General features: G+C 42.2%; 1 protein-coding gene across 1 annotated transcript; it reads right to left on the bottom strand.

Moving 5' to 3' along the window:
• Positions 1-502: 502 nt before the first annotated feature.
• Positions 503-25,833, bottom strand: LOC132829846 (prolyl endopeptidase-like). The gene is made up of 15 exons (XM_060847225.1): positions 25,732-25,833; positions 23,924-23,998; positions 23,383-23,516; positions 21,890-22,020; positions 19,640-19,849; positions 18,215-18,336; positions 16,654-16,759; positions 15,770-15,961; positions 15,486-15,683; positions 11,885-11,988; positions 9,811-9,947; positions 4,729-4,823; positions 2,672-2,803; positions 1,343-1,499; positions 503-849 (listed from the first exon to the last, which is right to left on the bottom strand). Exons 1-15 carry the CDS (start codon positions 25,771-25,773, stop codon positions 558-560), a joined length of 2,127 nt encoding a protein of 708 aa, XP_060703208.1. The 5' UTR covers positions 25,774-25,833; the 3' UTR covers positions 503-557.

Here is a 25,833-nt window from a genome sequence, read left to right as displayed (position 1 = left end):
TAAGTCTGAATAAAGAGCTTGTCATTATTAATAATGATTTTCAAATGACTGGACTGTTGTTTAAAAAAAAAATTGGTTCACTAATGCCTCTTCTGGGGAGGAACTCAGCTATCCTTACTTGGTCTGACCTCTGTGTCATTCCAATCTCATTGCAAAATGGTTGACAATTAATTGTCCTCTGAAATTGTATTGTCTTTCTGATTAAGGATGGAAACAAATACTGACTTTGCCAAGAATAAAAGAAATTCACTGAAGGGTTGCACTGTCTGCAACCACCACCACTACCACAACCACACCTTAAAGTTTCCAGGGACAAGCAAAAAACCCATGATCAACAATGGCAGAAAATTCCTCTCTGATACCCCACGCAAAGGAATGCTGCACCAGAGAGTCTCTGATACCCCACGCAAAGGAATGCTGCACCAGAGAGTCTCTGATACCCCATGCAAAGGAATGCTGCACCAGAGTGTCGAAGGAAATAATGAAATAAAGAACTCAAGTGTTTCACTTTTTAAAAAGCTGTAATTGATTGGACTTCAAATCAGGATAGAACTGCTTCACTCCACCCAGTCCAAATGCAGGGTCTCAGCCACAAAGGCTAAGATGTCTGACTCTTCCTCAATCACCTTGGTAGTGGGTTTTCCAGCTCCATGTCCCGATTTGGTGTCAATCCTGATTAGGAGAGGGTTTTTCTGTTGGCTACTGCGCCCCACCACGTGCTGCACTGTGGCAATGTACTTCAGAGAGTGAAGGGGCACCACACGGTCATCATGATCAGCAGTCAGCAGCAACATGGCTGGGTACTGGACCCCTCCCTCTGGTATCTTGACATTATGGAGCGGAGAATACCTGAGGAAGAGGAAATAATTAATAAATAATTATTTCTGTTAAAAGATTCCTAGCTTCCCTTCATTTGACAGGAACTCTAACTGACTTCAGCACCCAATATTACAGGAAGCTGGTAAAAGCCAGACATGGTTCTGATCGGAAAATCCACACATGCAGGATGGTGGGGGTTGAAGTGAGGGGCAAAATATACATTTTAGTTAATTGCGACCACTCCTTCCAGCCTTTTGAAACTTACTCTCCAGGGTCACTATTTATGCATAGTGTTTGGGCAATATGCCCAGAGGACAACCCTATACTCATAGAATGGACCTCAGCAATAGTGGCCCAGTGATAACTCCATGTCCATGGAGCTGGATGGCTCCAAACATTAGTGGAGTTTGAGACAGTTTCCTCTGATGGATAGCACATGTTTACAAAATGTATTGTTGTCACCAATTGCACACCCAATGACATCTCAAACACCAGAACAGGGCCACTCCCAGAGTTTACTCACTTAATCAACCAATTGAACTGCTCCTTGTTATCGGAACTGCCATAGTCAGAGGTCCAGGCATGGCCAATGGTATATTTGTGGAATTTGAGCATGTCCATCACACCGACTTCAACAACTGCACAACCAAACAGATCAGGTCGCTGGTTCACACACGCTCCTGAAGGAGAGATACTGTAATCACAAAGTGTTTATATATCACAGAGTAAAACTGAGGGAAGTTGGTTCACCCAATTAGCTCTTCCTTCCACAGAAACTGATGGTTTATCATACATCTCCTAAATGCCTTTTCTTTATGACTGCAGACTTATTCATTTCTGGTCCATAAATATTCCAGTTAATAATCAATTAGGTGAAGTGATTTCTGACTCAGTTGAATTTGTCATTTGCTAGTTTGTTACAATACTTCCCTTGTGTTTAACTTGAAACAGCGTTCAAGATTAACGCTTTCTACTGATGTTCCATGCACTCTCTATCAGGTCTCCGAACATAAAGGATTTCTCTGACCTTGCCTCCATGACAGTGTCCACTGACATTGAAGACTTATTCTGTGCCTCTTTATTGGCCTGATATCCCAAGGCTTAGCTTTTGTCTGTATTCAGTGTCTGGAATTGAATGCATATCTAATCTCAGCACCTTAGGTCATCAGCAAGATAGTATCAAGCTTCAACATATTGGCTTTTTTTTGCTATTCGTTCAATGGGATGTGCACCTTATCCCTAATTGCTATTGAGAAGGTAGTGGTGAGCACAGAAATCAGACACTAGGTTGTATGTTTAAGTCCCATTCCCGGGTTATAAAATCTATGCTGGCAGCAGCGGGACAGTGTGGAGGGAGTGCTGCACTGTCAGAAATGCCGTTCATCAAGTCCCATGTGAAAATGAGGCCCAATGTGTCCTCTCAGCTGGATGTAAAACATCCTGTAAGACTACACTGAAGAAATACAGAAAAGGTCTCCCCAGGTGACATTTATTCCACAGTCAACATTGCTACAAAACAGTCTATTGGCGCAATTATCTCATTGCTGTTTTTGGGATCTAGCTGTGAGCAAATATGGGAACTGTTACAGCTGACTCCCATCATGATCATGTCAAAATCCTCAAATGCACACACTTCCCAGCAGGGAGCTGATTTTCTTACTCCTCATGCTAACCCATGTTTGTTAAAGCTGACATTTATATTTCCTCCATGGCCTCCTGGAACCATCTATTGCTTTGACTGGGGTTGGTATGCTATCACTTATGGACCTTTCCTGAGCCATGTAGTGACACTGTGTGTTAAATAGCACTGCAACTCGCTTTACTCAACCAGCATCTGCCTGAGAGTCCGTACCGACCAACAGGCCCCCGTTGGAGCCTCCATTGATGGTGAGTTTCTCTTTGCACGTGTACCCCTCCTGGATCAGGTACTCCGCTGCACACTGAAAATCATCGAAACAATTCTGCTTCTTGCCCAGGATCCCAGCTGCAGGGAATGATACAAAAATGAAAACAGATTACAATACACACAGGATGGGACTGAGACTCAGTGGGTGGAATTTAATAGCTTCCCCATGGCTGGGCGGGGAGGCATTTCACTAGGCGAGAGAGTGGGTGATGAGGAGCCCACCATTTTTCTGCCTCTGCTCTATGATACACAGGCCTGCATTAGCTGGGGGCGAGAGGCCACTGGGAGCCAGTCACCAGGCCTTGCTGCTGACACTCCCATCACATCCTACATCCCTCCCACTAAGTCTCACCCATGTCTTGGAACATAGCACTGTTCCTAGGCCTCAGATGGGTGCAATGCCAATGGCAGCTTATGCCAATGGTGTTGTCATTCAGTAGAGATGACAGCCCAACATTTATTTGTGGGTGGGGTTTCTGCCTACTCTTGTCCAGGCACTGATTCAGTGGACATTCACAACAAGTGTAATGTTACTGAAAATGCAAAATTTGACAGGGCAGGTGCTGGGAGGTTTTCTCTCATGGTGAAATCCAGATCTAGATAATGCAGTTTAAAAATAAGGAACCTCCTGTTTAAGATGAAGGTTAAGATACTCCTGTTCTATCAGAACGCTGTTAGTCTTTGGAATTCTCTTCCACAGACAGCAGTAGAGACCAGGTCACTGAATACATTCAAGACTGAGTTAGACATTTTGTTGATGGATAAGGCATTAGAAGGCTATGGGCAACTGACTGGAAAGTGGAGCTACGTCCACAATCAGATCAATCACAATCTTACCATATGGAGGAACAGACTCGCGGGCTGAATGGTGTAGTGAGGTCAGCCAGGTGAACCTCATTCAATATAACCTCCCTGATTGGGACTGTTAGTCTGGTCCAATCAGGGAGCCCTAGCTGACAAAGCGTCAGAGTTTCTGTTCACTCTGGGAGCTGGCTCTGATGGAGCTGGATCAGTGTCAAGGACTCTCCATGTATAAAGAAAGAGTGACTTGGCAACAGGATACCAGCCTCTGCACACTCCTACTTCTCGTAATCTTATAACCCAGTTGAACACAATACCAGGATCAGGAGAACATGACAAACAATTCACAGAAAATCAAAGCCACAGAGGAAAGTTTTGAAGATTTTGTAAATCTTAGGCAGAACGATCAAGCAAACTCCACAAAGTCTGGTTAGTGTCTCAATGTCATTGCTGTCAGATTGCAGTGGGAATGGGCCCCTCATCTTGAATCCCAGATACCTGGTATAGAGGAATCTTGATTATCCGGCAAGATCGCAAGGTCCTGATGCTCGGCTGAGATATGTTATCTGGAAATCTATTAACCAAACGAAATACTCCCCACAAAAGTCCTTCAGATAATCAAGGTTCCTCTGTACTTGAATAGAATGCAGTGTATGTGTGTGTGTGGCCATTTCAAAAGGTGATTATGGGTATGTCAGACAGAAGTCACATAGAGCTGCCAGAGGAAGTGGTGGAGGCTGGTACAATTACAACATTTAAAAGGCATCTGGACCCCAGGTATATGATTAGGAAGAGTTTGGAGGGATATGGGCCAAGTGCTGGCAAATGGAACTAGATTAATTTAGGATATCTAGTGGGCATGAATGAGTTGGACTGAAGGGTCTGTTTCCATACTGTACATCTCTATGACTCTATGATTTTAAGTCCAGATCAAGTGAAAACAGTAGTTTTGCCCCTCCAAGAGTAATAGTGAACCATTAAGGTTTTAAAAACCAATCTGACAGGTTGATGGCCAGTTTTACTGATACCAACTGAATTCAAATTTTCAAACTGTCATGGTTGAGTTTGAATTTGAACTGCTCTGAGTTATCTTTTCAAGCCTCCGGCTTATTATTGTAATCACATAACTACGACAGGCCAGTACCTCGTTAACAATTCTAGAATGAAATGAAAGGAAGGGTGGATTCTCAAGAATCTCTTACCTTGGTGCCAATTTTCTCCATACTCTCCTCCTCCTCGTATATTGGCCACAGCAACGATCCCACCCAGGTGCCGAACAAAAATCAGGTATGCAACGCTGGAAACACAGCAGAAGCAGTAAGAAGGTGGGAGAGAAGTAATTCAACACACTATAATGAACCTACAATCTATAACAGTGGTATGAATTGCCTCAGGTAACTGGACAAAAGCCTAAACTATCAAACCTAAGTACCTCGTTCAGGATTTGAAGCTTTGTACATGCCAATAAACACAACTAATGCATGAAGCAATTTTCTGTTCGAATCAGTGGGTGGTGCCTCAATGGGTGATTTTATAAAAGACTTGCATTTCTTCATTGAAAACAAAAAGTGCTGGAGATCACAGCGGGTCAGGCAGCATCCATGGAGAGGGAGCAAGCTAACGTTTCAACTCTAGATGACCCTTCATCAGAGCTGAAGTGAAATGTGGAGAGGTCAGCATTTATGCGATGGTGGGAGTGGGAGAGGTGATGGAGTGGTGGGGGAGAAAGGATGTTGATCATTCAGGTTAAGTGATTGGAAAGCGAGAATGACAGAACAATAGTGTGTCTAACTGTCAGACTAGAAAGAACAGCCACTCTCGGGGTGTGTGTGTGTGTGTGGCGGGGGGGGGAGAGAACATGGTGAGCGAATGAAACAAGTAAAGCTAAAAGAAAGGAAAGGAAGTGGGTTCATAATTTGAAGGTGTTGAACTCAATATTTAGGTCCAGAAGGCTGTGAAGTGCCAAATGTGAAGGTGAGATGTTGTTTATCCAGTTTGCACTGTGATTCGCAAGAGAACTGCAGCATGCCAAAGATTTTACAACACTTCATGCCAGTTCTGATGAACAGTCATCTAGAGTCGAAACGTTAGCTTGCTGTCTCTCTGTGGATGCTGTCTGACCCGATGTGATCTCCAGTATTTTTTGTTTTCGGTGCAGATTCCAGCATCTGCTCCTATGTTGCATTTCTTCATCGCACTTTGTGACCTCAGGACATTGAAAAGTACTTCACAGCTAAACACAGTACGACTGAAATGTGTAGTGAGAGGAGCAGCCAATTTATGCACAGCAAGGAGATAAAGCAGCAGGTAATCTGTTTTGTTGATGCTGATTAACAGACAAATATGAGTCAGCATATTGTGGTAACTCCTTTCTTTCTCTTTAAATATTGACTAAGGAGGCTCCACAATAATGGGTCCCAGTGCTCCTCATTCAGCCGAGAGGAGGAATCAGTCAGGGGTCTTTTTTGGATTGGAGATGGCATCCCATCATTCTCCCCCGAGTCCATGAGGAACAATGAGCTAGGACAGAGAGTTACATGAGCAGAATGCAAAGGATTATATTTTCACACATAGCTGAGGATATTTTAAAGGTAATATATAAATTCGAATTGTTGTTGCATGAGAATGCCTTTCTTATTCATTTAACTAAATTGAAAAGACTTTCATATCCATGTATGAGCCCTCCCTGCCTGATTTCACTCTGACCTGAAGGGCTTTTGCCCGAAATGTCGATTTTCCTGCTTCTTGGATGCTGCCTGACCTGCTGTGCTTTTCTAGCACCACTCTAATCTAAACACTGTGTATAGTTAGGCTAATACAGGACCATTGACTGCTGTGATTTGATTTACTATCACATATATTGAGATATAGTGAAAAGAATTGTTTTCCAGGCTCACCAGACAAATCATACCTGTAAATCATAAGTACATCAGGGTAATAAAACAGAAGGCAGAATATACAGCGAAGGTGCAGAGAAAGATCAACTCTCATGTATGAGGTCTCCTCATAAGTCTGATAACAGCAGAGAAGAAGCTGTTCTTAAATCAGTTAGTATGTGTTTTTAAAACTTTGTATCTTCTGCCTGATGAAGAGGGTGGCAGAGAGTATAATCATGTTGGCTGCTTTCTTGAGGGAGTGGGGAATGTAGACGGAGTTAATGGAAAGCAGGGTGGCTTTTGTGATGGACTGTATAGTTTGAAGCAGCAAGCGCGGCCATCTGCCCCACTGTTCAGTTACATCATCACTGAATTGTATTTGATCCTAACTAAAACAAAACAAAGAAGTGTAGATGCTGGAAATTGGAAACAGAAACAGCAACTGCTGGAGAAGCTCAACAGGTCTGGCAGCATCTGTGGAGAGAGAAAGCAGAGTTAACATTTCAGGTCCAATGACCCTTGTTCATGATGCGGAATCCTGAAAAAGGGTCGCCAGACTTGCAATGTTAATTCTGATTTCTCTCTTCACAGATGGTGCCAGATCTGTTGCGTTTCTCCAGCAATTTTTTTTTCTCTAATTGATTTTCATTTTATGGCCTTTAATCCCTATTTCTTCATACTCTTATCTGACAAATTCTATCAAATTCAGTCTTAAAAGCTCCATTTGATTCCCCAGCATCTCCAGCCTTTCAGCGGTGATATCCCAGATTTCTGTTAAAAAAAAAGTTCCTGATTGTAATCCTGAATGACCTGGTATTATCTTTAGATTATACTCCTTTATTCTGAATTCTCCCACAATAGGAAATGAATTTACGAGGGGAGATAAAGAGAAACTCTATTATTTAAAAACTTTGATTACCTCACGTTTCACAAGGTGTAAACTCAAGGTAATGCAAACAAATTTATTCAAGTTCATCAGTTAATCTATTAAATCCCACTTCAATCTGCATCTGTTTTTTAAAAATGTATAGAACTCCTGCAGTGTGGAAATAAGCATTTCAGCCCAGCAAGTCCACACCAACCATCCGAACAGTATCCTACCCAGACCCATTCCCCTCTCACTCTACATTTCTCCTGACTAATGCATCTAATCTACACATCCCTGAACACTATGGGCAATTTACCATGGCCAATTCAACTAACCCGCACAGCTTTGGATTGTGGGAGAAAACCCGCGCAGATGTGGGGAGAATGTGCAAACATCACACAGACAGTTGTCTGAGGCTGGAATCAATCCCGGGTTCCTGGCGCTGTAAGGCAATAGTCATAGAGTCATAGAGATGTACAGCACGGAAACAGACCCTTTGATCCAACTCCTCCTTTCCGATCAAATATCCCAACCTAATCTAGTCTCATTCGCCAGCGCTTGGTCCATATCCTTTCAAACTCTTCCTATTTATATACCTATTCAGATGCATTTTAAATGTTGCAATCGTATAAGCCTCCACCACTTCCTCTGGCAGCTCATTCCATACACGTACCATCTTCTGTATGAAAATGTCTTCCCTTAGGTCCCTTTCACATCATTTCTCTCTCGCCCCCAACCTATGCCCTCTAGTTCTGGACTCGCCCAACCCAGTGAATAGACTTGGTCTATTTATCCTATCCATGCCCTTCATGATGTTATAAACTTCTGTTAAGGCTACCCTGCAGCCTTTGACGCTCCAGGGAAAACAGCCTCAGCCTATTCAGCCTCTCGCTATAGGTCAAAACCTCCAACCCTGGCAACATCCATGTAAATCTTTTCCGAACCCTTTCAAGTTTCACAACATCTTTCCGATAGGAAGGAGACCAGGATTGCACACAATATTCCAAAAGAGGCCTAACCAATGTCCTGTACAGCTGCAACATGACCTCCCAACTCCTGTACTCAATACTCTGACCAGCTAAGGAAAGCGTACCAAATGCCTTCTTCACTATCCTATCTACCTGCAACTCTACTTTCAAGGAGCTATGAACCTGCACTCCAAGGTCTCTTTGTTCAGCAACACTCCCTAGCATCTTACCATTAAGTGTGTAAGTCCTGCTAAGATTTGATTTCCCAAAACGCTGCATCTCACATTTATCGGAATTAAACGCCATCTGCCACTTCTCAGCCTGTTGACCCATCTGATCAAGATCCCATTGTACTCTGAGGTAACCTTCTTCGCTGTCCACCCCACCTCCAATTTTGATGTAATCTGCAAACTTACTTACTATACCTCCTATGTTCATATCCAAATCATTTATATAAATTATGAAAAGTAGTGGACCCAGCACCAATCCTTGTGGCATTTCACTGGTCACAGGCCTCCAGCCTGAAAAAACAACCCTCCACCACTACCCTCTGTCTTCTATCTTCCAGCCTGTTCTGTAGCTAAATGGCTAGTTCTCTCTGTATTCCACGAGATCTAATCTCGCTATTCAGTCTCCCATGGGGAATCTTGTCGAATGCCTTACTGAAGTCCATAACGATCACATCTACTGCTCTGCCCTAATCAATCCTCTTTGTTACTTTTTCAAAAAACTCTATTCAGTTCGTGAGACACGATTTCCCACGGACAAAGCCATGTTGACTATCCCAAATCAGTCCTTGCTTTTCCAAATACGTGGAAATCCTGTCCCTTGGGATTCCCTCCAACAACTTGCCCACCACTGGCGTCAGACTCATCGGTCTATAGTTCCCTGGCTTGTCTTTACCATCTTTGTTAAATATGGCACCACATTGGCCAACCTCTGGTCCTCTGGTACCTCACCTGTGACTATCGATGATACAAATATCTCAGCAACAGGCCCAGCAATCACTTCCCTAGCTTCCCAGAGTTCTCCGGTACACCTGATCAGGTTCTGGGGATTTATCCACTTTTATGTGTTCCAAGACATCCAACACTTCCTCCTCTGTAATATGGACATTTTTCAAGATATCACCATCTATTTCCCTACATTCTACATCTTCCATGTCCTTCTCCACAGTAAACATTGATACAAAATATTCATTTAGTATCTCCCCCATCTCCTGTGACTCTACACAAAGGCTGCCTTGCTGATCTTTAAGGGGCCCTATTCTCTCCCTGGTTACCTTTTTGTCCTTAATGTATTTGTAAAGTCCCTTTGGATCCTCCTTGACTCTATTTGCCAAAGCTATCTCAGTAGTGCTAACTACTGAGCCATTGTGCCGTAGTTTTCATTTATTTTGAATCCCAGGCACTCAATAGTCTATTGAGGATCCAAACTATTTCTCTGACACTTACAGGGATTTGACACTAAAGTACTCACTGCACAGATGTCGTCATATTGAAAAGGGGGACAGAAAGTTCTCTCAATGCTAAAGTTAACAGCAAAACAGCTCAGCACAACCAAAACACTTACTTGTAGTAGGGAGTTAGTGAATGATTGAATCCTCCATAGCCATGCAGGAATACTGGATGGGAACCATCTCGTTTGATACCTTTCTTGTGGACAATAAACATTGGGATCTTAGTTCCATCTTTACTTGAGTAAAAAACCTTTGAGACAAAGAAACATAACATGGTGATCTAACAAGCAAATGCAACAAATTAATTGGTAAACACCTAAGCAGATTAATGGCTGTGTGTAATTCACTGCCTGTAACATTGACCCTTCCCTTCATGTCATTCTGCTCCACAAAGTTCTAACTCCTTGGTAGCTCATCTGGAGTCTCTCTTCCTCAAACCTTCACCTTCTTTCAGATGTAAACTCATCGGAGTGATTGGGAAGTTGTGGAAAGAGTGTGATGAGCAATCATGAATATTATAATTCCTATGATAGGGAGGATATTGTTAAGCTGAAGAGGGTTCAGAAAGGAGTTAGCCAGGATTGGAGGGTTTGAGTTATGAGGAGAGGCTGGATATGCTGGGACATTTTTCACTGGAGCACTGGTGATTGAGGGGTGATCTTATAGAAGTTTATAAAATCATGAGGAATATAGATAAGGTGAATGGTGGGTATCTTTTCCCTAGGGTGGGGGATTTCAAGACTAGGGGGGCATACGTTTAGAGGAGAAAGATTTAAAAGAAACATGGGGGCAATTTCTTTTACACAGAGAGTGGTTCGTGTGTGGAATGAACCTCCAGAGGGCACAGTTACATTTGGATAAGTACATGAATAAGAAATACTTGGAGGGATATGGGCCAAGTGTAGGCAGGTGGGACCAATTTAGTTTGGAATTATGGTTGGCATGGACTGGTTGGACTGAAGGGTCTGTTTTCGTGCTGTACCACACTATGACTGTGACTCCATTAACTGCTTTACATTCTTGTTCAAGTCCTGGCTCAATGGCCAGTGACAAAGGGGAAGCCACTTCTGATCCTTTCTTCAGAAAGCACATTTTTTCTATGGAGTGGACACAGGTGGACAATAAACAGAAACAGGGATTCTGTTTGATTCTATCCCAATGCAATCATAGCGTCTGAGTAGAAATGAATCTTAAGATAAGGTGCAAGGATTGGACTGGTGGTGTTTCTCTGAATTGGAGCCACTATTTAGTTCCTCAAGTGAATAAAGATAAAAACCAAAAGAACTGCAGATACTGGAAATCAGAAACAAAGACAGAAATTGCTAGAAAAGTTCACAGGTCTGGCAGCATCTGAGGAGAGAAAGCAGAGTTAATACCTCAGGTTCAGTGACCATTCTTCAGAACGGATAGTGACAAGGAAAAAGTTGCTTTTTATGCAGAAGATAAGGTGGAGGAAAGGGACGATGTGTAAATGATAGGTGGATTTGGGCCCAAGCCCAATCAACATCAAGCAATTTGTTCATTATCACATTGCTGCTTAAGAGCAAATTGGCTACAATTCCTCCAGTGACAACAACGGTTATATTTAAAAACACTTTATCGATTGTAAAGCACTTTGAAACACCTTCAAGTTGTGAAAGGTATTATATAAATGCAAGACTACGTTTCAAGCTGATCTTTGTGATGTGAAGGATTCCCCACAAAACTTAAGAAGAATGAATCCAATTCAAAATTATTGATCCTATCAATATTTACAAATAAAATTGTTGGAAGTTCTCATCAAGTCATCTGAAAGGAAAACAGAAGACAGTTTTTTTCAGATGTTCCCTTTCATTGCTCCACACTTGAGTCGACCAGGACTGAGAGATCGGCTTTGCATGAGCATTTTCAGATCTCATTCTCAGGCATGAACACCCCTACCTCCTTACGTTAGAGTACAGCCTGCCAAAGAGCAGGGACAAGATCCCGAGTGGGGTTCGTAAGCTCAGAGGCAGCAGGAGCTTCCATGTAGCTCTGTGCTAACCCTCTCAGTCTCATAGGCCTGTCCTGCACCTCTGCTTTTGTAAGTCCTTCCATCTCTGTCACAACTCTACTCTCCTGGCTTTCAGAGAGGTTGTGAGAATTTTCTAGCCTCAAAATGGAGTCACAGTGGGAAAAGCTTTAGGCAGGATTGTGATAAAATCTCACCTGAACTGTCTGATATTCAGAGAAATTGAAACCTTTGATCTCCACCTCCCTGAAAACTTTGGGTTCCAGAATTTCCTTCGTCAGGTCACAGTGGTAGATGATTCCTGGCAGAGAACACCAAATCAAGTGAGAATGACATTGTGGTCCTTGCTGCAGCACATTCACAGTCACCATTTCTCTTCTGCTTTTATTAATGTTTATTTTTGGGATATAGGAAATTGATGACACTACTCCTCCGAAACCCACAAATACAAAACGCAAATGTGCATGTCTGACTGTCTTCAGTTACTGGCTCAGTGAGAAGCAGACTGTGGATTCAGGCCCCACTCCAGAGATAAGAGTGTTAAAGTTAGGTTGATATTTCAATGCAGTACAGACAGAGCTCTGTATTGTTGGAGGTACCAGCTTTCAGGTAAGGCCAAAACCAATGCCTGCATCTCCTCTCACAGCTTTAAATGAAAGGTCTCATGGCACTGCTTACACAAGAACATAAGGACCAGGAGCTGGAGCAGGCAATTCGGCCTCTCAAACCTGCTCCGCCAATCAATACGATCATGGCTGATCTCATCTTGGCCTCAACTTTCCTGCCTGCTTTCCATAACCTTCAACCCTTTTCTAATTCTTAAAGATGAGAGACTTAACAAACAATCCAGGTTCTTTTTCAATATAAAATTTCGATTACATCACACGGTAAACGTTTGCTATAAATTCTGTGTCTTACGCTCCACAACCACCTGATGAAGGAGCAGCGCTCCAAAAACTATTACATTGCTGTTCCGGGAGATTGCTACGTGCAAATTACCTTCTGCATTTTCCACATTGTATCATGAACTTTTTATGAGCTGTGTAGCTCTTTAGAAACTCCAAAGGTCTTGAAAGGCAACGTAAAAATGAGAAACATTTGTTTAAAATAGCAATCTGGTTATCTTGCACATTAGAGCACCCTGATCTTTAATTGGAGAAATACCCTGGGAACTGTTGCTCAGTGATTGTGCTGGCTTCCCAGAGTTAACCATAAAGGAGCATTGTGTGTGGGTCCTATTGATGTGTACCACACCTTTAGCACATTTTATATTTAAAGCACTTAGTTAGATCTCATAATACAGGGAGAACTGGCTATTTGGATACAGAACTGGCTCGAAGGTAGAAGACAGAGGGTGGTGGTGGAAGGTTATATTTCAGACTGGAGATCTGTGACCAGCGGTGTACCACAAGGATTGGTGCTGGGTCTACTGCTTTTTACCCTTTATAGAAATGATTTGGATGTGAACATAGGAGGCATGCAGATGACACTAAAATTAGAGGTGCAGTGAACGACGAAGATTACCTCAGAGTACAATGGGATCTTGACCAGATGAGCTAATGGGTCGAGAGGTGGCAGATGGAGTTTAATTTAGAGGTGCCGAATTTTGGAAAGGCTAATCAGGGCAGGACTTATACACTTCATGGTAAGGTCCTGGGGAGTGTCGCTGAACAAAGAGACCTTGGAGTGCAGGTTCATAGCTCCTTGAAAGTGGAGTCACAAGTAGATAGGATAGTGAAGGCGGCATTTGGTATGCTTTCCTTTGTTGGTTAATGCATCGAGTATAAGAGTCGGGAGGTCATATTCTGGTTGTACAAGAAATTGGTTAGGCCACTGTTGTAAAACTGCATGCAATTCTGGTCTCCCTGCTATAGGAAAGATGTTGTGAAACTTGAAAGGGTTCAGAAAAGATTTACAAGGGTGTTGCCAGGGTTGGAGGGGTTGAATAGACTGGAGTGTCGGAGGCTGAAGGATGACCTTATAAAGGTTTATAAAATTATGACAAGATAGACAAGATCTTTTCTCCAGAGTGGGGAGTCCAAAATTAGGGGGCATAGATTTAAGTGAGATAAGAAAGGTTTAAAAGGGACCTAAGGGGCAACTATTTCATGCAGGTGGTGGTATGTGTATGGTATGAGCTGCCAGAGAAAGTGGTGGAGGATGGTACAATTGCAACATTTGAAAGGCATCTGAATGTGTGTATGAATAGGAAGAGTTTAAAGGGATATAGGCCAAGTGCTGACAAATGGGACAATATTTATTTAGGATAACTAGTCAGCATGGACAAGTTGGACCGTAGGGTCTGTTTCTGTGCTGAATATCTGTATGACTCTATGACTTCATGTGCTATGTGCAGACAAAGGTGTCTCTGCTTGACTGTTAGTTTGCCTGGCGTTTGCAAGTTGCACACACAAAGATCAATTGCTTGCTGTAATATTTGCTTCATAATTTATGTGTTTTACTGTTTTAAATAAACTAAAAATCACACAACACCAGGTTATAGTCCAACAGGTTTAATTGGAAGCACTAGCTTTCAGAGCGTTGCTCCTTCATCAGGTAATTGTATTCTCCACAACCACCAAATGAGGGAGTGGTACTCTGAAAGCTAGTGCTTCCAATTAAACCTGTTGGGACTATAACATGGTGTTGTGTGATTTTTAACTTTGTACACTGCAGTCCAACACTGGCACCTCCAAATCTGAAAGAATCTAACTCATGATATGAATGAATCCCTGACAAGCAACTTATTATTAGACCATTATCATTAACATGACATGGTGAACAGCGAAAAAACATTGTGATAATAAAGTCTGTTGTTCTTGACCAGTGAGTAAGCAAGCAAATTAATCTGCAGATGAAACACACGGTTGACACCATTAAATTGTACTAAAATCTTCAGCGTCTTTGTTTTTTTTACAGCAAGGGGAAGTGTTGAAAACAGCGCTTGCTGGTAAGCAGATAAATCCTTCTCGAGAGGCAGTTTAGTTTTCTCTTTAGACAGTGTCAGACTGCATGACAATTGGTAGCAAGCAAGGGAAGGTCAAAAAAGCATTTTGTCAAAATGTCCACAAAATGTTCTAGCTTGAACTGGGACACATTAAAAATATTTAAACAGCATTCAGAGTTCTGGGTTCTAGATTTTGGAGTGTCCCCCAATACAGAAAAGTAAACCATTAAGATTTGCTGAATATGAAGAATCACAAGACTCAACGCATTAGGATTAAAAGCTGAAGCTGCCAAAAGAAATAGACCAAATTTGAAGATCAATTTAGAGTCAGATTAAACTTCTAGATTCAGCATGTAGAATTCATGTCATTTACACCATTGACCAGCTTGGGAGTAGACGCAGAGAAAAGGGCTCATTCTAAGATTTTACCAAAGGGGAGCTAGCAAACAGAATTAAGATGGTACTGCATCCACTCCCATGGAAACTTCCAGAAAGGTTTGCTTGACAAACCAATGACGTATACTATCGAAGGATTTTTCTTCTTTACAGTAAAGAGCCTAGATTGTTCTATCTTTCCTGAAAACTTTTGCTTCTGGTATTATCTTGTTTTTCATTAACATGTTTTTTCCCCAGTTGTTTGGTATCCTTTTTATAATAACTTTTAACAGAACTGTGCGCACTGCATCAAGCGAGGTCGAACCACTACTCTATTCAAGATCAACTTCTAATTTATTTCTCAATAAATAGGTAGAGTTGTTGATTTTCTTTTATTTAATAGATTTAATAAGCTATTATATTATTTTTATTGATTTGTGTATCCATCTACAGCTGTCTCTCTCTGTGTATTGTACCTGGCGCCAGATAGGAGGTGAACTGATAGAAGATTTCTGTGTTCTTCTTTCGCCCACTATATCCACCAATGCTGCCAACATCTAATGGGAGGTCTTTAAGGAAGGTTCCGGTGGCAAGGTCATACAGCTGGAGGATGTCCTTCACATCCTTTAAGTAGTTGACGACCAGGTATTTGTAATTAACGCATGTTGCCCAATCTGAAACACAGAGCCGCAAGGTTTGAAAAGACATTTGTGTTAGAAACTTTCAACCAGTGTATGAAATGGTGATGACCATATCTCACCCAAGACATCCTTCGGGTGCTGGGGAATAAGCTGCTTCCATTGTGAAGGAGCTGGCTGCTCGAGGTTAATGTTGAGGACTCGATAGCGAGGGGCATCAAGGTTAGTCCTAAACGTGAATACGGGCCCTTCGTTTGTAACGTAACTGTACTCTGCATCAAAGTTGTCGATCAGTTTAACCCAGGGTAAGAGGCCTGTAAAAGTCATGCAATGAGTTTTTCAAGCATTGAAAATGACCAAATTATAAACAACAGCAGCTAGAGCATCACATCAGAACATTACATGAAATAAAACAGGCCAAAAACTTCATTGGAATATTATCAAATGGATTTTGACACCAAAGGAGGGGACATGAAAACAGGGAAAAGAACCTTGGTCAAAGAGGTAGGTTTTAAGAAGCATCTTCAAGGAGGAATGAGAAGCTAGAGAGGTAGAAAGATTGAGGGAGGAACATCCAGATTTTCAGGCCTAGGCAGCTGAAAGTTTAAGGTGAAGCAATTAAACCAGGGATGTTCAAGATGCCAGAATATGAGGAGTGCCTTTACTTTGGAGAACAGTCAGATTGAAGGAGGGTACAAAGATAGGGAGGGCTGAGACCTGAAGAGATTTGAAGGTGAGAATAAGATTTAATTACAGATTAATTAGAATGTTAATAATGGCTGAGGGGATGAATAGCTTGCGCCTGTTCCACAGGTGTTACATATTGTCTAGGTGAATTGGGACTAATTATCTTTTCTCATCCTTGACTTAGAGCACATCCCTTTATAACTGACACTGTGAATGGGGATGTCAGTGTGACACAGATAGGGTTTCACTGCATCAGCTGATCTTCTCTCTGAGATGGGACGGTCGGCTTAGCCAATATTCAGAGGTGCCTGGTACATACCGGTTATGCCATTTGGTAGCAGGTGCAGATCGCAGTACCAGACCTGGTTCTTAGGTTGACAACCATCTCGAATATATAACCCTACATAGCGACCGTCATCAGAAACCTAATTGAAAACACAGAGCATTAAAAGCTGTTCAAGGCGGCAATCATTCCAGCTGAGAACTACCATCTTCAGCAAAATACATTGCAGCAGATGAAATGTTCCAGCTGGAGAAAAGACTGAAAATGGACGACATTCTTTCATACTGAGTCCACACCTTCTTTGCAATTGCCTGAAGATTTCCTTGAGGCACTCTTGGAATAGGGAGGAACATCTGCTCACAATAGACCATAATCTTCATTATTTTTGTTGTTATGTACGTGAGAGTGACCACCCATTTACTCAAAGCAAGATCCCTCAAAAAGTAGGAAGATGAACTGTACCAAATGTACAGCACAAAAACAAGACATTCAGCCAAACTGGTGCATGATGGTGTTTATAGTCCACATAATCCTCCTCCTCATCTTAGTTGATTCTTTCTCCCTGGTAGATGTATCATGTTTCCTCTTAAATATGTTGAAAATATTCACCTGAACCATTTAATATAGCAATGGCCTCCCTGTTTTAACCACTCATTGGATAAAGACATTATCCTCAATTGATTTGTGACTATCTTATATTTATAGTCCCTAGCAGTGACAATATCGTGTAGAGTCATAGACTCATAGAGATATACAATATGGAAGTAGACCCTTCGGTCCAACCTGTCCATGCCGACCAGATATCCCAACCCAATCTAGTCCCACCTGCCAGCATCCAGCCCATATCCCTTCAAACCTTTCCTATTCATATACCCAACCATATACCTCTTAAATATTGTAATTGTCCTAGCCTCACCACTTCGTCTGGCAGCTCATTCCATATATGTACCACCCTCTGCATGAAAGGTTACCCCTTAGGTCCCTTTTATATCTTTCCCCTCTCACCCTAAACCTATGTTTAGGAAGCCCTGACCCCAGGGAAAAGACTTTGTCTATTTATCCTATCCATGTTCCTCATGATTTTCTAAACCTCTATAATGTCATCCCTTGGTCTCTGACGCTCCAGGGAAAACAGCTCCAGCCTCTTCCACCTCTCCCTGTAGCTCAAAGCCTCCAACCCTGGCAACATCCTTGTAAATTTTTTCTGACCCCTTTTAAGTTTCACAACATCATTCTGATAGGTGTAAAATCAACTTACCTTCAGGTAACCTCTAAAAGATGGCATTTTGCCAAAAGAAAGTAATTCATCGCCAACTATTTCTTTTTGAAAGGTCCGCAAGTGGTAAATGAAGCAAAGGACCATCTAATCCACTGGTTAAGGAAAGATTGACTGATCACCAAGAAGAGCTTGTCTCTTCCTTCAAAATAGAGACGTGGAATCGTTCTCATCCTCCTCAGAGAACAGACTACGCTTCAGCCCAATGCCTCAACTTCCAACAGTTTAGCACTTCCTTAGTATTGCAGTTGCCAGAAAATGGCCCAAGCTTACTGGTGAGAGAACATTAATCTCTGAACCAAGCTGATATTAACAACATACCTTGGCTCCTCCAGTCCATTTGGGATTATCTGGGAATTCTGCACACAGGATATCATCTGACTGGTCAGTGCCAAGCACATGGTAGTAAAGTTTCTGATGAATGTTAGATGTGGTTTCAGTGCCTGTAAAAGATGTCTTCAGTAAGTCACACATTAAACATGACTAAATCACCATTCATAGTGAACACGAGTTACACTTCAAAAAAGATTAAGCTCTTGAACAGCTTAAAGGGAAAAAAAAATCAGAATAAAACCAAAACTTGGGTCAGAAAATATGCAAAGATTTGAAAGGAGAGAGCAGAAAGGATACAGGAATCATGTCATGAAGATGTCAAAACTCAGTATACAATTTGTTGATGTCATGGTGTAATTGATGTTCTTGGTCTATACAGAGGCCAACGTTACAAGATGTCATCTCTGTATTTACAGCCACGATTCACTTACATACAGTAGCTTTAATGTGTAAAGATACCCTTAGGCACTTCAAAGGATCAATTATCAAAGAGGATCTAACAGTGAGGCATGAAAGATTATGTTAAGACTGGTAATTGCTTTGCCAAACCACTCTTTCTCTTTACCAGCTTAGGTCTGTCCTTTAAACCAGTGACTTCACTTCAAAATGTAAGCTGATAATAGGGTGGCATGGTGGTTCAGTGGTTAACACTGCTACCTTATAGCATCAGGGACCAAGGTACAATCCCACCCTCTGACGACTGTCTGTGTCAAGTTTGCACATTCTCCCTGATCAGGGTGGGTTTCCTTCCACACTCCAAAGATGTGCAGGTTAGATGGATTGGCCACAGGGAATGCAGGTTTATAGGGTTGGTTCTGGATAGGGACAGTCTTTGGAGGGCCAGTACTGTCTCGATAGACTAAATGGCCTGCTTCCATACAACAAATTCTGAGTTCAGTGCAGTACTGAGGGGTGTGCCTTACTGTCACAAGTGCCATCTTTTGTATAAGCCATTAAATTGATCTGACCTTTCACGAGATGAAAAAGATGCCCTGGCACCATGTTGAAGAAGGACAGGGCAGTTCTCCTCACATCTTAACATTTTTGCCCTGACTGACATTTAGAAGTATTTAGCTGGCCTTTACCACATTGCTCTTAGTGGGAGCTTGCTGTGTGCAAATCGGCTGCTATGTTACCTGGATTACAACTTATTCCAGAAGTACTTCATTGGCTGCACCTGGGAAATCACTGAGCATCAAATAAAGGCAGGTCTTTCTTTGATCAAACTTTTGATCACCTTTCATAATATCGCTTTATGTGGCTTAATGCCAAGTTTACTGTCTGATAAGTGCTCCTGTGAAATACCTTAGGACATTAAAGGTGCCAGATAAATGCAGGTTATCGTTTGTTATACCACAGCTCTATAATGTAATCTAGATATATTTATCTTTCTTACCCCAACCCCACACATACCATCTGTACTGCCGTCTTGCTCAGGGTACCGGTTGTAGAAGACACCTTTCCCATCGTGAGTCCAGGACAGGCAGCTAAACTTCACCTTTTCCAGAGTGTCTGGCAAATCTTCAGGACCTTCAACCTTCAGAAATTTGATTGTGTTCCAATCAGAGCCACTCTTGCTGAGTCCATATGCCAAGTACTCATCGTCATCAGAGAATGCCAGCACTAGGTGAATAAACAAAGTCAGGCTTCAGGCCAGGCCTGTTGTTGTTTGGCATTGACACCATCAAGGGATTGGGGTAATCATGTTCTTTTCTGGGATGACAACATTTTCTTACATCACAGAAAAAAGGAAGAGGCCATTTGGCCCAACATGCCCACGCTAACTTTTTAAAAGAACAGTTCAATTTCATCTTAGATCTTCACATATAATCCTACATATTAAATTTTCTTCAAATGCTGTTTAATTGACTTTTGAAATTTCTTTGAGCTTTGTTTCCACAATCTTTTCAGCAAGTGTGACAGATTTTAACGATCTATGACAGTTTACCTTATCTAAAGCCCTGAAGACATCTATTAGATCTCCCCTTATCCTTCTCTGCTTTGTTACATCATGATTCTTTAAAATGAAATACATTTAATAAATATAATGTAAAAATTACTAACTTGCAAATGCCACACGGATATAGTTAAAAATCACACAACACCGGATTACAGTCCAACAGGTTTATTTGGAAACATTAGCTTTCAGAGTGCTGCTCCTTCATCAGATGGTTGTGTAAAGGCTAGTGCTTCCAAATAAACATGTTAGCCTATAACCTGGTGTTGTGTGATTTTTAACTTTGTACACTGCAGTCCAACACCGGAACCTCCAAATCACATGGATACAAATTGCTGTTTGCCTATCATGTTGAATATGCAATAGTGAATACATAGTCCAATTTTCAACTTGTCCTTTGGTACAATGGAAATGTCCTAAAGCCTAAAATTAATTTGGACACCACATAGTGGTAGATTTTGCACGGCACTCTGCTGCAGATAAAGCCTCATGTGGAGCCAACATGAATTGTAAATTCCTTGATTTGGAGATGCCAGTGTCAGATTAGGGTCTACAAAATTAAAAATCACACAACACCAGGTTATAGTCCAAAAAGTCTAATTGGAAGCACTAACTTTCGGAGCGCTGCTCTTTCACAACATCCTGATGAAGGAGCTGCGCTCCGAAAGCTACTGCTTCCAATTAAACCCGTTGGACTATAACCTGGTGTTGTGTGATTTTTAACTTCATAATTTCCTTGGCACTCTATCCCTTCAAATCTCCAACCAACATTAACCACATACAGCAATGCCAACAGGAGAACACTGAGCTCTTCAAATCTGTTCTCCATCATTTAGACTAATCTGTACCTCAATTTCATATATCATCATATCTCTTGTTTAGCTAACAAACGTTTATTGGTCAGTTTTGAATTCTCCAACTGGTGCTCAATGTGCACACCTTTTCAGCAAACAAATTCTGAATTTTCACCTCCCTTTGCATGAAAAGGTGATTCCCAATTTCAAACCCGAGCAATCTGGTTCTTGGATGGCACAGTGGTTAGCACCGCTGCCTCATTATGCTAGGAACTTGGGTTCGATTCCACCCAGTGCCTGTGTGAGTTTGCACATTCTCCCCGTGTCTGTGTGGGTTTCCTTCAATAATCAAAAGATGTGCTCTTACGTGGAGTAGCCATGGGATGTGCAGGGTTAGAGAGGTAGGTCTGGGTGGGATGCTGTTTGGAGGGTGGATGCAGACTTGATGGGTCAAATGGGATGATTCTGCACTGTAGGGATTCTACTTTTAAGACTGTGCCCTCTGTTTCTGTACTCCCCCCACCAGAGCTAGTCTATATTTAATCCATCAGATCTCTTTTGCAATCTTGAATACCTTGATAAGTCAGGCGTTCTAAACACAAAGGAATATAATTAAACAACTTTATGTAATCTTCACCCAGAATGATTCTGGTGAGTTTGCATTGCACCTAATCCAAGGCAAATGTACCTTTCATGAGGTGCAGGAGAACAGAACTACATTTAGGGACTGGCTCTTACCAATGTTTTTAAAATCATGATTAAAATCACATCCTCCTCCCAGCATCCCCAACTCCCCTAAACTACCAGCATTAAATAATGAATAGAAAAAGAGAAGTTCAGGTTTATCATCCGACCCCCTCCCTTATTTTGAAGAAAAGTAAAATTAAGCTGGAGGAATAAGACTCCACCTACTCGTTAAGGCCACAGTCCCATCCTCGGACAATTTGTTAGGATCCAGAAACACTCGAGCCTCTCCATCCAGGGAATCCTGGACATACAACACATACTGGTTCTGTAGCCCAGAGTTGTGGAAGTAAAAATACCTGCAAAACAGGAATTTGACACTCAGCAAGGCCTGATTACATCTTCAGAACAGTCCTACCTCTTCATTTTCTTTCTTTGCTAAGGCTACCATTTTTCTCCACATCTAAGTTTATTCATTAGATGTAAACTTAAATAGTAGGTGTTGACAAGCTATTTGGCTGCATTTAGCATCACAGATGAGCTCAGTCCTGTCCACTCAGGCTCAATGGACTGACTGTTCCCTCAGTGTCCACACTGTGGGTTTTTTTTTAGTAGATTAGATTAGATTACTTACAGTGTGGAAACAGGCCCTTCGGCCTAACAAGTCCACACCGACCCGCCGAAGCGCAACCCACCCATACCCCTACATATACCCTTTACCTAACACTATGGGCAATTTAGCATGGCCAATTCACCTGGCCCGCACATCTTTGGACTGTGGGAGGAAACCGGAGCACCCGGAGGAAACCCACGCAGACACGGGGAGAACGTGCAAACTCCACACAGTCAGTCACCTGAGGCGGGAATTGAACCCAGGGCCCTGGCGCTGTGAGGCAGCAGTGCTAACCACTGTGCCACCGTGCTGTTCAAGTCCCATTCTGCAGGACACTTGGACACACTGCTCTGGAAGTCAGATTTTGAGTCAACGTGTAGAGAGTCAGCTGAATGATTTGTTTCTGTGATGTAAATATTTCTGTTAATGTAATTGAGCTGAGAATCTAGGCTGACATGATGATGCAGTATTGAGGGAAGAGTACAATAGGTGGTCAAATATGTTTCCTTAGGGTTCACAGAAACTAGAACAACTTGCTACCATTAGCCTACTGCCAAATGTCAACTGAAGTACTTGGGTTATCTTGGCAAGGTCAGCATTTATTGCCCATCCTTAATTTCCCTGAAATGATGGTGCTGAACCTTCTCTTTGAAGCACTGCTGTCGTTGGTAACAGTTTTATATAACTGTGTTTCACACGGCCTAACCAGTGGGCAGTTTAGGGAGAGCCACCTTGATAATGGGGTGGAATTGGAAATAGGCACTTTTTGATGAAGGATGCCAGGTGCTATTCCCTGAAAGGCATCAATGAACCACTTGGTCAATCTGCATTGATCCGACAGTTGCATGGGTCACTTTGAGATTTTTAATGATGGAATTCAAATTCACAAACTGTCCATAGTGTAACTTGATCCCACTTTTTCTGAATTCCTGCCCTGTAACATAGTCACTAAAGTAACAAATCCCTTGGTGATGGAGCTCCAGCAATACTTACAATTCTCTGCAAGGCCAACAAAGCAAAATGTTGCCAATTGAAGCCCCTCAAGGATTATCCCCAACACCAGCTCCCCAACCCTGGCCAACCCCAGCCTCACCAATACAGCACTCACCGCTTCCCTTTCCTGCAAGGGCAGCCATATTTGGGGTAGTCAAATAGTTCAGTCATCCGCTCCTTGAGCTTGTTCTTGACTGTGCACTTTTCCAGGAAAGGCATTGTTAGCTTGTTCTGGGCTTCAACAAATGCCTGAAAAACATGGAGGTCTAGATTACAAAGAATAAGTGACCTTCACCTCCAACTGGTGTGAGCAAGGCACTTGAGGCCAGGCTGAGGTATACTGCTATCCCAGTGCAGAGGCCTTTATCCAGTTTCTGTAGCTGACCCAGTGGGACATAATGCAATGAGGCATCACATACGTTTATATCATATATACTGTACATACTCATCTACTTCATGCACTACGTATATGATATGCATGACATATATACATCTATATACTTACTCTATACAATTATGCTTAAGCTTATATCTGCTGAAAGCATCATACACATTGTCCAGGGCAGAATGGTACCCACCCAATGGAATTGACAGAAATGCGCTAACTAAGAGAGTGCATGGACAGGTTTACCTGAAGTTACTAGGTAATCTCTCACCTTGGTCTGTTCACTATTAGGATCTTCAAGCCAGGCATAAGGATCTGGTACCTTAATCCCATGATAATCATCCACCTGGAATAATCAGGAATATAAACCTTGGTTATTTACATGAAACATTTACAACAGTAACTGGGAAAAGAAGTCAACAGAGAAGAGTGAAGGTGAGATCTAATAATGGTTTTTAGAAATTATAAATTGAGAGTTTATTAATGGGGTGGATTTAAAGAAATTGTATGGGCTAATGAGGACCTGGGATTTTCAAATTCACTTATACATCATAGGCATCAGTGGCTGACCAGCATTAATTGCTCATCCCTAATTGCCCTTGAGAAGGTGAGCTGCCTTCTTGAACCATTGTTAGGGAGAAAAGTCTAGGATTTTGACTCTTGTGAGATATTTCAAAGTCAGGATGGTGAGTGGCTTGGAGGAGAATTTGCAGGTACGGTGTCCCATGTATTATCTGCCCTTATTCTTCTACATGGAGTTGGTCATAGGTTTAGAAGGTGCTGCCTGAGGATTAGAGATTAGATCCCCTACAGTGTGGAAACAGGCCGTTCAGCCCAACCAGCCCCATGTCCTTCTGACTAATGCACCTAACACTATGGGCAATTAAGCATGACCAATTCACCTGATGTGCACATCTTTGGACCGTGGGAGGAAACCAGAGCACCCAGAGGAAACCCACGCAGACAATGTGCAAACTCCACACAGACAGTCGCCCAAGGCTGGGATTGAACCTAGGACCCTGGTGCTGTGAGGCAGCAGTGCTAACCACTGAGCCACCATGCCACCCTTAAGGATCTTTAATGAATTTCTGCAGTGTGTCTTGTAGACAGTACACATTGCTGCTAATGTGTGTCACTGGTGGAGGGAGTGGAGGTTTGTGGATGTGGTGCCAATCAAATGGGCTCCTTTGTCCTGGATGGTGTTGTTAGAGCTGAACCCATCCTGTTAAATGGGGAGTATTCTATCCTACTCTTGAATTGTGCCTTGTAGATGATGGACAGGCTTTGAGGAGCCAGGAGTTGAGTTACTTGCTGCAGTATTTCTGACCTGCTTTTGTAGTTACTGTGTTTATGTGGCGAGTGAGTTTCTGGTCAATGGTAAGCCCCAAGATATTAATTATGTTTTAAAATTAAGTTTTAATATAAAATAGATACAAAGAGATGAAATAAATAATTTGGGAAGAAGTACTTTGTTCCGAGAGATGTAAACATGTGTCACGAGTTATTTGAACGATTGAAGCAAATATTATTGATGCTTTGAATGGAATATTTGAATAAAGAAATAGAGGAAGAGTTGGAGGTAATTTAGCCCTGGATCCTGTGGTATCATTCTCTGAGTAGCCATGTAAGGTGGTCAAACACCTTCCACACTCCACGTGATTTCAGCCAAAAGCTCAGATTGATCCATAATCCGCTCGGGGTAAGTACTTGCTGTCGGTGCTGGTTTGAATAACGATTGCCAAAAACTGGCAAGCTCATGGTGTTGAAAATAAAATCCAAACCTTGTGTTGAAAGTTAAAAAAGTCTTGAGATCAGGAACTGAGAATCGTGGAGATTTACCAGAGTTAACCTCGGGGTTTACACGATACACCGACTAATCAGGTTTTATTGTGCATTTGTTTCAAATTTTAGATTTAAAACATTATACATGTCCTCGGAGAGAGTGCAGCGAATGGAAAGTGAAACTTCCCCCTTCTTTCAGTTTCATTACTGAACGTGTTTAATTATTTCCCCCAGTTTGCCCCTGATCGTGCCCGACTCCCCTGCTTCCCCCACCCAACCCCGGATGGTTCACCTCACCCTGGTCTGGTCCCTCTCAGGCTCGGGGTATCTGAGATCCATGCCGCCCACTCCTCTCTGTTGAATCAGCCGAACTCTGGCTCGGTTTCTTACGCCGCCTCT

Source organism: Hemiscyllium ocellatum, chromosome 30, assembly GCF_020745735.1.
Source record: "Hemiscyllium ocellatum isolate sHemOce1 chromosome 30, sHemOce1.pat.X.cur, whole genome shotgun sequence".
NCBI lineage: Eukaryota > Metazoa > Chordata > Chondrichthyes > Orectolobiformes > Hemiscylliidae > Hemiscyllium > Hemiscyllium ocellatum.
The sequence above is the reverse complement of the archived record's forward strand: the minus strand, read 5'-3'. Positions and strand labels throughout refer to the sequence as shown.